Source organism: Phaenicophaeus curvirostris, chromosome 1, assembly GCF_032191515.1.
Source record: "Phaenicophaeus curvirostris isolate KB17595 chromosome 1, BPBGC_Pcur_1.0, whole genome shotgun sequence".
Taxonomy (NCBI): Eukaryota; Metazoa; Chordata; class Aves; order Cuculiformes; family Cuculidae; genus Phaenicophaeus; species Phaenicophaeus curvirostris.
In genome coordinates, this window is record NC_091392.1 from 37,309,610 (window position 1) to 37,324,362 (window position 14,753).

General features: G+C 34.8%; 1 protein-coding gene across 8 annotated transcripts in view; it reads left to right on the forward strand.

Moving 5' to 3' along the window:
• ANKS1B (ankyrin repeat and sterile alpha motif domain containing 1B) overlaps positions 1-14,753 on the forward strand; it is a 427,837-nt gene that overhangs the window by 44,783 nt on the left and 368,301 nt on the right. For all 8 annotated transcript variants that reach the window (XM_069852975.1, XM_069852979.1, XM_069852978.1 and 5 more), the window contains exons 2-3: positions 3,795-3,875; positions 7,676-7,832. In XM_069852975.1, coding sequence (XP_069709076.1) covers positions 3,795-3,875; positions 7,676-7,832 — 238 coding nt within the window. The remainder of the gene's footprint in view (positions 1-3,794; positions 3,876-7,675; positions 7,833-14,753) is intronic.

Consider the following 14,753-nt stretch of genomic DNA (forward strand, 5'->3'; position numbering starts at 1 on the left):
AAAAGCAGGTTAAATTACTTTCTTAAAATTCCTTAAGTGATGGAAACATTTTCCTAATTCACTGATGTATGTAGGAAAAAAATATCCTAACTTACTAATATATGTAAAAATAAGAAGCTTGATTATTGACTGCATCAAAGAATTAGGAGAAACATGTTTTTGAGAACATTCGGTGCTAATGGTAATCTAAAAAGCTACTAATCTGTCAAAATCTTCTTTTCTGGAGGTTGAATGTTAATTTGTTTTTTTCCAAAGTGTTGCTTTCACAGTAACTACTGAAGTGTTTTAATACACAGATAAATCAATGTTTGATAATTGCTCATAAATTGCATGTGTTTATGATGCCAAAGAAGTGTTCTCTAAGCTTTTTCTCGTTCTCCACTACACTTTTCTCTGAAATTAGATGCTTTTTACAGAGCTAATACACCACTTTACTTTTGCCTTGCTGCATTCTGATTACAAGAGAAGAGCTTTAGATGAACGCTCAACACAGCTGAGAGTTGTAGGGAATAAGAATATCTATTTGCAGACTGTCCAATTTGAGTTTGATTGTCAGCTATTAAAGCATAAATATCCACCATATATACACTAAACCTGCATTCATTTTGTAGGCAATAATGTCTCAATACTCTACCAATGCAAGATCTCCTAGGAGGGGATTTCTGTGCTCGCCCAAGGGAAAAGAAATACCGCAGATGAGTTCTGCTCATGTCTCTTGTGATCTTTAGGTTGATGACCAAATTCTGATTCTGAGCGTGTCTTTCGGTACTTTTTGAGAGCTGACAGTGATTATTTTGTCCATCCTGTTTCATCTTTCTGAATCACCAGGATTTACCTGCCATCCGTTGTCTCTCAGCCTGAATGTCCTGAGAAGCTTCGCATAGGTGCATTTATATACTCATTAATGAAGTTTCAGTTTTTGAAAAAAGTAAATTCAGTATAGTTTCATTTTAAATATATTTCACAAATCCAGAGTCAGAAGAAGAATGTATTAAAGAATTCTTGTAATAAAGAAGAAAATTATGGATAAAATAACTAGGTATTGGTTGATTGTTTTGTTTCTTCTTTTAAAAAAAAATATTATTTTTAGAAGTCCTAATGCATCATGAAACATATATTAACTCATGGATCCCTTGCATTTTGAAAAAACAAAAATCAGGCAAATCCTAAAAACTGTAAACCAAAGTAAACAAGCAAACCCATGTAAATTAATATGCTGGTCGTTTGTGTATTTATTTTAATATTTAAAATATGACCGTCGACGGCTTTTTCAGTTTTCTGATTCATTCTCTTATAAGCTGGTACAACTCAAAGGAAGATAGTAGAATGCAATAAACAAGAAAATAACTCAGAAATTAATATGCAAAAGTGTATAAGATGTTGTAGAATATTGATAGAAAAGGGCTTCTTTCCTTCCAAAATATAAGGGCATCCTGTCTTTGCCCTATAAGTAACATCTGTCTATAATGGAAGAGATATCGTTCATGAAGTTAAAATAATTTCTTCTAACTGGAAAGATTAGAGTGACTTTCATAGCTGCAAGTACTTCATTTTTTGATTCTTTGCACCCAAGAAAATATTTCAGTCCTGTTCTTCCAAGCAATTAAATTTCAGAGAGGGTGAGGTACCCACCACTATGTAGAATTACACTCATTGTGAACACTATTAGTGTCCCACAAATGATTCTGTATGCATTCAGTATTACTTATGGGAAAACAACTGTTTAAATTTATGAGCTAATTAATCATTGAAACATACACAATGAAAAAGAGGCCAGTCTGTGACGCTGGTGTTCCATTGGTAATAAAAGATAGGTCTAGCAGTAAAGAATTCTTGAAAAGCATATATTAATTATAACATGTAATTTTATTGATGTAGATAATGAAAAATGACAGTATGAAATCTCTTTTTATCTATTAACTTCAGATTAAAAAAACCCAGACATGTAGGCATGGTGTTGTTGGGCTGATGTTTGGACTTGATGATCTTAGGGGTCTTTTCAAACCTTAATGGTTTCATGATTTTTTTCTTAGATTCTTAGCTACAAAGTGTAGGAAAAAATTGCTTGCCAATGACTGTTTAACATTGTATTAGAAGTGAAAGAAAACATTCAGGGCTCTCGTGTCCTAGAAGTTTTAATGCTAATTATTAAAAACTGTGCTACAGAATAAAAAATAGGCAGAAAATTGCTGGATCAATGGGCCGAGGCCAGCGGGATGAGGTTTAACAAGGCCAAGTGCTGAGTCCCACATTTAGGACACAAAAACCCTGTGCAGTGCTATGGGCTTGGAGAAGAGTGGCTAAAAAGCTGCCTGGCAGAGAAGGACCTGGGAGTGTTAGTTGACAGTGGCTGAACATGAGCCAGCAGCGTGCCCCATTGGTCAAAAAGTCCAATAGCATCTTGGCTTGTATCAGAAACAGCGTGGCCAGCAGGACCAGGGAAGTGATTCTGCCCCTGTACTCGGCACTGGTGAGGCTGCATCTTGAATACTGTGTTCAGTTTTCGGCCCCTCATAACAAGAAAGACATTGAGGTGCTGGAGCGTGGCCAGAGAAGAACAGCGAAGCTGGTGGAGGGGCTGGAGAACAGGTCTTACGAGGAGCGACTGAGGGAACTGGGGTTGTTTAGCCTGGAGAAGCAGAGGCTGAGGGGAGACCTCATTGCTCTCTACAACTACCTGAAAGGAGGTTGTAGAGGGATGGGTGTTGGTCTCTTCTCCCAAGTGACAGGGCACAGGACAAGAGGGAATGGCCTCAGGCTCTTCCAAGAGAGGTTCAGGCTTGACATCAGGAAAATATTTTTCACAGAAAGGGTCATTGGGCACTGGAACAGGCTGCCCAGGGAGGTGGTTGAGTCACCATTCCTGGAGATATTTAAAAGGCGGGTAGATGATGTGCTTGGGGACATGATTTAGTAGTAGACAGGTCTGGTTGGAGCTGATCGTCTCTAAGGACTATTCCAACCTAATGATTCCATCATTCTATGCTTTCACAAAGGATATAGTCATCTTCAAATGTATTCAGTTTGCAAAAGATGTGCAAATACCCAATATGCCTCGGTATCCAACTTCCAGGCTTTGATGTTTGTTAATTTTTTTGGGTTTTGGTTTTTTTTTTGTAGAGTAGCAGTCACATTTTTCTACTTAGAAACAAAAAAACCTTTATTTTTTTATGTACAGTCCATAATAGATCACAATTATGCAGGACATATAATGAAGCTGACTGTAAAATAAATGCTGTACAGAATGATAACAAATAAGAAATAAAATTTATTAAACTTTAAATATATATGCACACATATGTATGTGATTTATTTAAATATATAATTGGTTTAAATTGGACCTAAAATATCAGGCCAAGAAAAAGAATAAATTTACTGTCTCTTTTAAAGATATGATTGGATGTCACTAATCTTATATTTGTATGAGTCTAGACTAACTGAACTAAAGTCAATGAAAATGTGAAAAAAGTAGTGCAAAATCAGATTATAACCTCAGTGTAATTGCAACAGTGATACTAGGAGAACAGTTCTAATTGAAATGACAGAATAGTTATTAGTCATTTAGACTGCCCTACATGAAGTTAATGACTTTATAAAGAATGTGTAAAATTATTTTTATAAATAAATGATATTGATGTCAGTGTGATGTTTTAAGTTCTTTTCAAGATAATTCGTCTTTTAAAGTTTAAGCACACTTGTTGCAGTGATTTTTAGATTATTTATACAACAAATTTCTGACATTTCTGTACTTGCCAAGCCAAAAAAATAACTTTACAATTGTGCTTTATTTGCAGCATCTGGCGAGGACCAAATATAAACTGCACAGACAGCTCAGGTTATACTGCTTTACATCATGCAGCTTTAAATGGACACAAGTAAGTGCCTCACATTTGATTTTAATGTAGAATGATATTTAACTGTGTAACTTAAAAATATGTAGCATAGTACTGAGATTTTCACAGACAGCTGACAAACCCTAAAATAATCTTATTTCTCATGGGATACATTACTGTAAGAATTTTTGACACTGTCATCGATACCAGCATGTAGTAACAAAAAGTGGGAAATGCAGTTTAGAAGTTATTGATTCTATACTGATTCTTCCAATTTCCTGCTTGATTTTGAGTAATTTATTATTTCTATTGGTAGTGGTGGCTCTAGTGCTTTTTAGCTGGTGGAAAATTACAATGGAAAATTTTGTAGTACACTTGTATATGTACAAATACGTAGTGAGTCGAGTGTTTAAGGAAACAACTTTGTGGAAGAAAAGGACAGTATAGACTAATCGTTATTAAATGTTACCACCATTGTAGTATGCTGCCAAGTACGTGTTGTTATTAGGATAGAACAAAACATAAAGATTTTAGTGAGGTCTATAAATTTCTAGAGGGATAAACCCCACTGTAACCAAAGTGAGAGCTGCCCCCTCTTAATGCAGAGCAGCTTTTGTTTGTAAACTGACAGTGTTAACACTGTCTAGATTTTCACTGAGGAAAATTTTATCATAAGGCTTTGGGTTTTTCCCCTATGAGAGATAAAGCACTGGTCAAACCCCAGCTGGAACAGAGACAGATTTGCACCAGCTATAATGTGATTTTGGACTATCCGTAAGGCAACATATAAATCCATAATAATTATATGTTTAGTTTACTTATTTTGCAATTTTTGCATTCTTCCTTGGAAAAATTAAAACTTCATTATGTGTCCTCAATTGTATTCTAGAAATGTGCATATTTTCTTTTGAACAGATTAATCTTTTGGTGAATATATGATATTCTATTAAACTCAATATTATGCATTTTGCAAAATTCCAGTTCTGTAGCAAGATTCAGAATCATGACATTAATATATTTTTGCTTCCAACAAATCAAGTCTAACTCCTTATATGGTATATTAAAATCAGCTTTTTAAAAAATGGAGACAATCACATTTCTCTTGTTTGTAGTTTATAGGTTGTTTTTTTGTGCCATTGCAGTTTTTGACTGACAAAAGCTCAAGCCTTAGCTTGCAAAGATTGGTGGTTTTAAACAGAAAAAAAATGGTTTTAATGTGTTTTGTACTGACTATAAACCATTAGTTACCCAGCAGAATAAAAATATCGCTGTATAAACGCTGAATCTATCGGTGATTTCAAGTGAAACCTAGCAATATAAACTGTAAAATCCCAAAACACACAGAAGGAAAATTGCATTTTCAGACACAGCACTGGCCCAAAATTCTGCTGAAGTCAGAGAGAACTTCAAGGTGTGGACTCATGTACAGGAGCAGATATAACTGCAGTTGCTGAAAATGTCATAATGACCACTGGGTGCTATAACTCCCTACTCTCACAGCAGGGAAAGTAGCATTTACTGACATCACATTTATAGCTTGTTGTAGTAAAGTAAACTGCAATAAATCATGAAGTATTTCACAATAAATCAACAATTCAGGACCTGCAATCCAAGCTGTAATACTGATCCTGCTACAATGGTAACACTGTCAGCAAGAGAATTGGACAATCACCTGGAGGCTGTAATTTTGTTAGTCACCACAAATAACAAATAAATAGCTTTGCTCTCTGTTTCAGATTTGAAACTTTATATTCACAATCAATATTGGGTACTCTTTGTTGTCATGAGAGCCTTCCCAATTAGGAGAAGTTCTTGTCCTTTGAAAACTTTTGGAGTTTTTATTTTCCACACTTTATATTAGCATGAACTTGAGAGACATCAGAATTTTTCAGGAAATGTGAGAACATAAGACTTAATGACCCAACCAATAATTTGTGACTGGGAAACTTGTTGAACACCAGTGTTCAAGTCTCTGTGTGATCACCGTATGTGATGAATTCCCTCTTCTTTGTTATTCTGGGATAGTTCTCTTTCTTTTTGAAACTCTTGTGCTTTATATAAGTTATTAAATGATATCTGGGGCAAGGACTTGAATCTCGGTCTTCCTAAGTAATTTTACTTAGCCCAGTAATGTTACTGGGCTAAGGACTCTCAGACTTCTCCTGTCTGAAATTTATTTCTACAAAATGAAGAAGTTCTGACAGAGCACTAAAAACAGTTCACCCTGGAGAAGTGTGGTGGGTCAGGGCATTTTTGGAGGATGAAGGAGACTAGGTTCTATTGTAGCTTGAATATTGAAACAGACTCTTCTCAATATTTGCTGTGTATCATTATCTATAAATTTCAGTTATGGCAGGGTTTTTTTCTGTTTTTCCCTGGCATCTTTCTATTCTGTTTCCTTTGAATTGTATCCCTTTCAGATTAGTCTGCATCTTTAGCCTTCGTTAGACCTTGTACTGCAAGACCAAGTATGATAATATGAGAAGGCTCTCAAAGCTTATTTGTAGCAAAAAGTCTGGGCAGTCACTTTTCTGGAACTTCCAGTGAACCAAAAGTCATTCCTGTAGTGAAAATACTCTTTGTTAGTTGTTTTCATATTATTTGACCTTGTCAGGAGTAAGCAAAATCCAGCCTAAACTCTCCCTAAAAACTTAGGTGGCATGACTCCAGTATCTCTACGATTTTTTTTGGAGGCCATTGGGAGTTTCTTTTGAGCTGGTTATATTCACTCTTGCTACATTTTTCTCTCAAGATGCAATTAAATATGGTTTCATCAAGGTTAGGAGAACAATTGCCTTGGGATTAACCTTCTGTCTCAATTTGTCGTCAAGTCGTAACACTGGCTGCACTAAACTCCTTCCATCACACCCTACCTAACCCCTCCCCCAATTTTTTCAGCAAAATTGTTAAAAGCCAGTGTTTCCATGTTCAGCAAAAATTTGCATAGAACTGCCCACACTGGATAAGAGATGTTATTAACTTAATAACTAATGAAGCCTGACTGTGTCAAACTATGAGAAGACAGATAGAGAGATAAGACAGAATGGATTTAGTTTTTGACATACTTGATAACCAGTATCATACCATGCAGTTGATTTTTAAGTTTAACCTTTGAGGCTAAGTATAGGAGGCTGCTTAAAAACGAGGGATGCAACATGCCAGCTTATACTAATCTTTCATTTAATGTATGGTAAGCCACACTGAAAATACCGAAAGTAGAATAATAAGAATTAAAATAATAAAATCCACTTTTTTCCTCACTGCTCTCAGGAAGCTGGGTGTGGGAAATGAAAATAGAAGCAATTATTCCATAGAAGATAGCATATATCTAAGTAGACCATCATTAAATTGTTTCACCCAAAAGAACTCTTTAAGGTTATGCCTTAAAGAAGAAGGAAATCTGCTATTTTTAAAGCTTAGTGCAAGAACCATGTCCATAAAGCTACGTTCTTGTTTCACTGCCTCCAGAACTCAGCAGTGATGGGGATAGGAGTATTTCTCTGCTGTTAGTTCCTGGAAGGTTTGTCTTGAGGGACACACATGTGACCTTGACTGTCAAATTCTTAAAAAGATTCCATGGCCAGGTGATGCTGTTAGAAGAAACAGATTCAGAGAATTGATAGGTATTCGTAAAAAGTATGAATCATGAATAACATTTTGGCTATGTTTTACTATCTATTTTGTTCTTAGAAATATTTGTCTTTATTTTTGTAGCAGTACCACTTCAAATACCTTTTTTTTTCTGTTGTTAAGTGTAAAAGTTTTGGTAATATTTATGTTCATGTAAAAACTTAATAAAATAACCTTCCCATCAATCGTTAGATTTACTTCATGTTTTTCAGGGATATAGTTCTCAAATTACTTCAATATGAAGCGTCGACTAATGTGGCAGATAATAAAGGTTATTTTCCTATTCACTTGGCTGCTTGGAGAGGAGATGTAGACATTGTGAAGATTCTCATCCATCATGGACCATCACACTCCAGAGTGAATGAACAGGTGAACTGATAAAAAATATTTATGTACATTATCAGAAAAGAGCAGCACATATTCTTTAGGTCTGGCAAATTTATAACCAAATTAAAAAAAACCCAAATATTTTCCATTGTTTCAGTATTTTCTTCTCTAAGACCAATGAAATCTTCCAGTTTAAGCATACCAGATATCTTTCTTCTGGAAGGACGCTGACCTAAAGAATACTAGATTTTAAAAGTATGAAAAAACCTTCTACTTGTTTATGAAACATTGTATGCAAACATACTCTAATTATGCATCTTGCATATATTAATGTTGATTTGCATTAACTATGTGTCTTTTAAAGTTTATTAGATATTAAATTGCTGAAAATAAAATTAATACTCCTGGTATATTTTGAGCGTGCTATAAATGAATGGATATGCCGAGATAAATGACAAACCAGATGTTTCACATGTGGCAGAAAGGACACTGAAATACCAGGAAAAATTGATAAGAGTATTAAGGTGGGATAAATGTTTTGCAATGCATTGTCAACATACAGCACACCTTCTACTTTCCTTCTGTATATTCTTATATGGTCCATTTTTAGGGTTATTATTAGAAATAGAAAGAAAAATGATTAAGATCTGACACCATCTATAGTCAGCTGAATTGCTTGAAGACTGGAAATAGGCCATGAAATATGAATTGTAACCGTAAGATATTGAATTTGAGAGGATAATCAGGAACTTACTGGAATGTAAATGTGGGAGTCAGCTCCAGATTCAGTTCTAAATTTTAGTGTCTCCATTACCTGTATATGCACTGTTTTGATCCATGGAGGTCTAATTAATATAGTCATATGAGCCAACAGGGTTGTTCAAATGACCCAAAATAAGGCAGGATTCATTTTCCCCAGGCACAGAAATCCAGAGCATTCTAAGGCCCTGCAGTAACTGAGACATCTGCGTGGGCCTGAAGGTATGACAGAGGATGCTCAGAATTTCTGTGTCCTTGGGGAGTGTCTGATGAACTCCAGGTTGGGAGCAACACCTCAAATGGCAAAGTGTAATAAAATCTAACAAGTGAATTGCACTCTCTTTGCCTACATTAACGTGGCCAGAAGGCAAACTGTGAGAAAGTAAGTAATATTAGGCCTAAATTGCAAGCACTCAACCAGTGTGAAATGCTATTCTTTGAATAATCTATTTAATTTTTGAGGTTATAAACTTAGCCATTGGAATCCATACAATAACTATGATATGAATATCAAGTATTAGTGCAGGAAATATTGGAAAATAAAGTAATAAAATGCACCTGTGTGACAGTCTTCTGGGAAATCCTATAATACCCTGGCTTATCCAGGAAAATATACAAATCCTCAAACTTGTCATTCTGTGGTCTGAGTTGTAGATTTGGAGTTTCTCTTGAGTTTCTCATTCTCATCAACTGTTGCATGTAGGCTGAAAACAGTTGAATTGTGGGATTATCTTTTGTCAAGGAGAAAGGGTTGTTTTTTTTTTGTTTTGTTTTACCTCTGCAACAAAAAATCCCCCAACTTTCTGATTGCATAATATCCATTTGCTTGAAGAGATACCTTGTACTCTGCTGACAGAAAACTGGAGCCTATGCAGGAATTTCAGAGAGAGGGACAGTGAAAAAGATATTTCAGTGCAGTCAGAAAGAGAAATGTAAATATAAACCTACTTTTTCCCAATCCCACACATATCCAAACTTCTAGAATATTCTTGAGCTTGATTATGTGTGCTGTCCAGTCTCTCTTTTTGATCACTGGAGCAATTAAACAGGGTTGCATCTGATTCTATACCCCACTGATTCAAAAAGGTCTTGTTGTTAGGTGATCTGCTGTTTATGTGTTTTACTCAAAAACTTTGTAGTGGAAAATGTGTAAGCAATCTTCACAGGAAATATTGGACCTTAATTCTCTTAAGGACATCTGGATCATAGTAAACTTTAAAGTTAAACCCATACACACACAGTTCTTCTGACCTTGTAAATCCTCTTGTGTTCTATTCTAGACAGTTGCCAGCTTTAGTAAGTGGACCACTTTTCTGGAACCAAATTTCCTCTGCTAATTAGCATTCTGCAGAAGAGAACATTATCCATATCGTAGAATGAGGGAAATGCCATGTTGATATGAAGCAATCCCCCCCTACAAATCCTCAAATAACACCGGAGTGGCATCCTCACCCTAATACCTGTTGTATATACTTATGTATCTATAGGTTTCTGAGGCTTTTGCTTATTTCCTGATAGGCTATATAAGGCTCCCCATAGCTCTCATAGCTTCTCCCAGGTGTGAGGAGCTGAAGCTATAAATTATAAGAAATACTGGGCTGTTTTCTTACTTATATTTTCTTCTGAAAGCTGGGGAGGATAGCCATTTTTCCTATCACTTTCTCACTACAGACTTTATTTCCTATTTTGTTTGTTTGGTTTTTTTGTTTGTTTTTGTAAGTGTCACGTTAAGAATGTATATGCTTTCAGTTTAAGAAGATAATTATTGTCCATTATTTAAAAATTGTGGCAGCTAATTAGTAATAATCTTTGCTTTTCATCTATTTTATTAAAATTCTGTGATAAAAAATGCTTCTATAAACTAAAGTGGAAGTAATGAACAAGACAACAAAGATGTAAATGAGAAGCTCACAATGCGTAGATGTATTTAACATAAGTTAATGGATTTAATATGGTATATTGTAAATTATTTGAACTGAATTCTATGCATTTAAAATGCAGTTAACTAGTGTCATAGGATCATATCCAGCCATATCCAGCATCTAAAGCTCTGAATGCCCCCTACTGTTCCTATTACGTAAAATTGAAAAAAACCCCAGACACCAGTAAAGAGGCAAACAGTTAAATGACGATTATTTTATGGGGGTGGTGGAATGTAGACTGGTAGTTCTACACACAGAACATGTTTACAGCATAATGTATATGTAAGAATAATTCTGTCACTGTTTAACATAGGTCTTAGTTGACATGCATAATAAGTTTTAAATCACAAAATATGATGAAATTACATAAAATGTAAGTGTTTAAACGTCACCGGTGAAGACTTGAAAATATGTAAATTATAAATTGAATCAAGTAGGTAGTGTGAGATCAAGATTTGTTAGTAAATTGATACCAAATGTAATAAAAAGGTGTGCTATTAACAGACTACTTACATGTTTGTTTTTAGAAAGACATCTGGGTTGCACAAACATTTATGACAACTCTCAATAAAATTACATAATTGGTAAGAAGTCCTAGTCTATGAAAAAAATGATATTAAATAACAGTGACAAACTGGTCAATATGTAGTGTTTGATATTAGAGCAGGAAATCATATACAAAAAGGGTGAATGACATCAGGAATAAATACCAAGGTAAAAATATATTTTTAATATTTTTTAATATGCTTTTAATATATTTTGACAGAATATGAATAGTAAAACATTTACAGGAATGAATGTGAACACTTCTGAAATTTCTCAGTGATGTTGTTCTCTGTCTTGTGATTCTGCCTGTTTTTCTTTAAGCATATATTATGTCTCTTTCCTTACATTTACGTATTTAATGTGCTGTAGTTTTTTTTTTTTTTTCTGTGCATCTGATTGTAATTGTCCAAAACCCCACATTTCCTTAATGCTGTTTGACAGTTCTTCTGAAATGTGAAGGAAAGGAGTTCAGACATACCCATAATAAGTAAATATCTAACATCTAACATATTTACTGTCTTCCCCAAATCACCAAAACGAAGCAAAGACATTATATACTTCTTTCAGTAACACTTCAGGGACTTCCAGAAGTACAATTCAGTTCCAAAGTAGCCTGCAAACCAAATCATTTTTATGTTCTGAATTTGATGTTCCCCACACCCCTTAAATTAGAGACTATGTGGATGAATTCCCACATTTCCCTTGCAAGTTTTATTACACCATTTTTAGCAGAAAAAATATAAATGTGTGGAGGCAATCTTTTTGATTTGAGCCAATTACAGCAATAAATTTGAAGAAAACATTTGTTCAAAGTAGTCAACCAAATTAGAGAATCACTTTGGTTTTTTCCACATTTCCACATATATTTCCACATAAGAGAAGGAGAGTTGCCTTCTTTCCCTTGCGTGTAGCATGCCAGTAGCACTAGTCAGCTTGGTGTCACCCACAGACTCACAGATGGTGCACTGAATCCTACTATCTATGTAATTGATGATGATATTGACTAGTACTGGTCTCAGTATTGACCCTAGGGGGACACTGCTCGTCACTGGAATGTAGATTTGAAATTAGAACACAGAGGCTTAAACTACACTGAGAATGTAAAAAGGGAAATAGAGTAGCATGCGGAAAAAAAAATTCAAATGGGAATGGTAGGTCTTAAAAAAACCCAAAATAATATTAGCGAAACATATCCAGTGATACCATGTACAACTTCTTTTAAATATCTAATAGGTATGAACTGCCAGGTTTCTGAATTTTTGAATGTAACCAAAGTTTTGAATAATTTTTCATCTGTGTACAGTTACAGTTGTAGCAGAATGGAAAAGGAAAATATTTAGTCTTGTCTTAAATACTTTGAATTTTAAATTAGTTTTGAAAATATGTCTGGAAATATTAGGGATGCCTAAATTCTGATGCTTGGGTTTGCATTTAAGAGAGTACTTGATAAGGAAATTTGTGGGCTTTTTATTCTTTCATGACTTTCAAATTAGACAGATTTAATGATAGCATGTGATAAGAAGAATGTAATTAGCTGTTTTTCCACATAAAGTGTAAAAATCTATGCACCATGTAAAATCCCATTTTCTTTCTCAAAAAAAAATATGGACAACAAAGTTGCAATGTTGTTCCCAAGAGCTCTCCTCATTCTTGACTGTGTTTAGAGTTACTGTTGTACATTGTTCAGCCTTTGCCCTAGGCATTAAGGAAAGAAATTAAATAGTCACATAACTGAATCAATCAGGGAAACTTCCTTATTTTTTTGGGAATTATTAGCTTATATTGGTGGAACTTCTTAGGAAACTATCTTTTTATTTATAAAGATGAAGTAAGACTATATTGAGATCATTCATTTCTCTGTCTTGAATATATTAGGGTATTGGGATTATGTGATAAAGAAACGGCTCAAGGATTTAGGAAGTCTCCCTTTTCAAACTAATCATAACAATGCTTAGATAATAAAGGAGTTGATTAGTCTTTGGCAAGATCTGTAAAATCACTACTTGACAGTCATTATTACTTGTATAGTACTTGCATGGACTTCAGGAGCTTTAAACTACACAACTATGCAGTAAAAGTTCTAAATATACCCACTGTTAAACAGTGGCTTTACAAGAACCTATAAAACATTAATGAGAGCCATTCATTCTCTTGGTAGTTCCTGTACCTCTGCACTGTCAGACTGCCAAGCGACAACAGTTGTTTCTAGAACATATGTGCTAATCTGTCCTCTAACGAATAGACTTCAAGAGATGTTCTAGATTTTGCAGTGACGTTCCCAGTAGCTATATGATGTAGCACAGAGTCTGCAGCACTGACCAGGTGCGAAGCTGTGGAGGCATAACTTGGTCTGCAGCAACACGTCTGACTTCTGGCTGTACATGGAAGAGAATAGATTCAGAGGAAGGCTTGAAAAGGTCAGGACCATGCTCGTAAAGAGACCCATGTAACAACTGAAGAAGAATAATATTGCAAAAAGTTAAAAACTGCATCATAAGATGCTTTCCTTATTTCTGAAAGAGGTCCATTGGGCCATATGCATAACTATTTGTTTAAAATGTCATTAATAATGAATATTATGGACTAATGTTTTATACAACTTTTGCATAAAATTGCTCTGCTCTTCTCTTTTTGTCTTACATTTTTATGCCTGTCTTGGTTCTGATTTCTAGATCTTTCTTTTTCTTGTCTCAGTCAGCCTTGGGATCTATCTTGTAGTTTCTAGTGTAATGGAGTATTGGAAATTTATAAAAGCATTGTGGTCTGTTTCTTCAGCACTTTAGCTCTTGGATATCAGATTTGGAGAGCTAACCACACAATGGTAACTTGCATGCAGACGTATGTATTTTCATTGCAGGTTAATGGCTCACGGCAGTGAGTGTTAGCACATCGACATTCTGTACTCCAGAAACAAGTGTTTACATTTGGGACTGAAAATATAGGCAATAGTACTAAATTATTATTAATTTCTCCAAGAATAATTTTTCATGGGTTTTTTTTCAAATATTTCTTAGAGATAATAAGCTATTTTAGAGATATGAGGACAAATAGTACCTTAAAATGAATAGAGTTACACCTAGGTTACCTTTGTCTGCCCAAAAGATTAGTCAAAAGTAACAACATTTTTGGGACCAAGGATATCACATGACTTCAACACTTAAAATATCATCACATGTTGTTTGGTTTTGGTTTATTTTTTTAAATTTATTCTTACTGTATGTATATCTTCTGTAAGCAAATGCCTTAAGGAGGAAGTTTGTAACGCTGACTGGGACAGCCACGTCCATACTTCCGTGAGGGGTAAGAAGAGGAAGATATTTCTTCCAGTCTGGGAAATACTCCATTATAACCTCCTCTATCTTTGGGGTCCTTCGGGGAATGCTGAACCAACTATGTCTATCTGTTAAGCATTCCCTCCTTTCCTAAATCCGAAGATCTAAATCTGAAATCTGTCAAAACCAATGTGAAAACCCAGTACTCTCTTAGTAAAAATCTCTTGTTTCCAAGGTGCTTAATTTTATGTAAACACTACCGAACTGTCAAAGTGAATAAGTTTAGAGGGTTGTTAAACAAGTTGTAATTCTCTCTTTGAATTTTAAAAATAATTCTGTCTTTTATACCTGAATTGAGTTGATTAATTTACATCTTAAAGAGGGAAGGATGTTGTATTTTTAAGTTTTAATTAGGTAGTAACTCTGAACTGTGATAACACAATGCATGCAATGCCTGTTCTGAC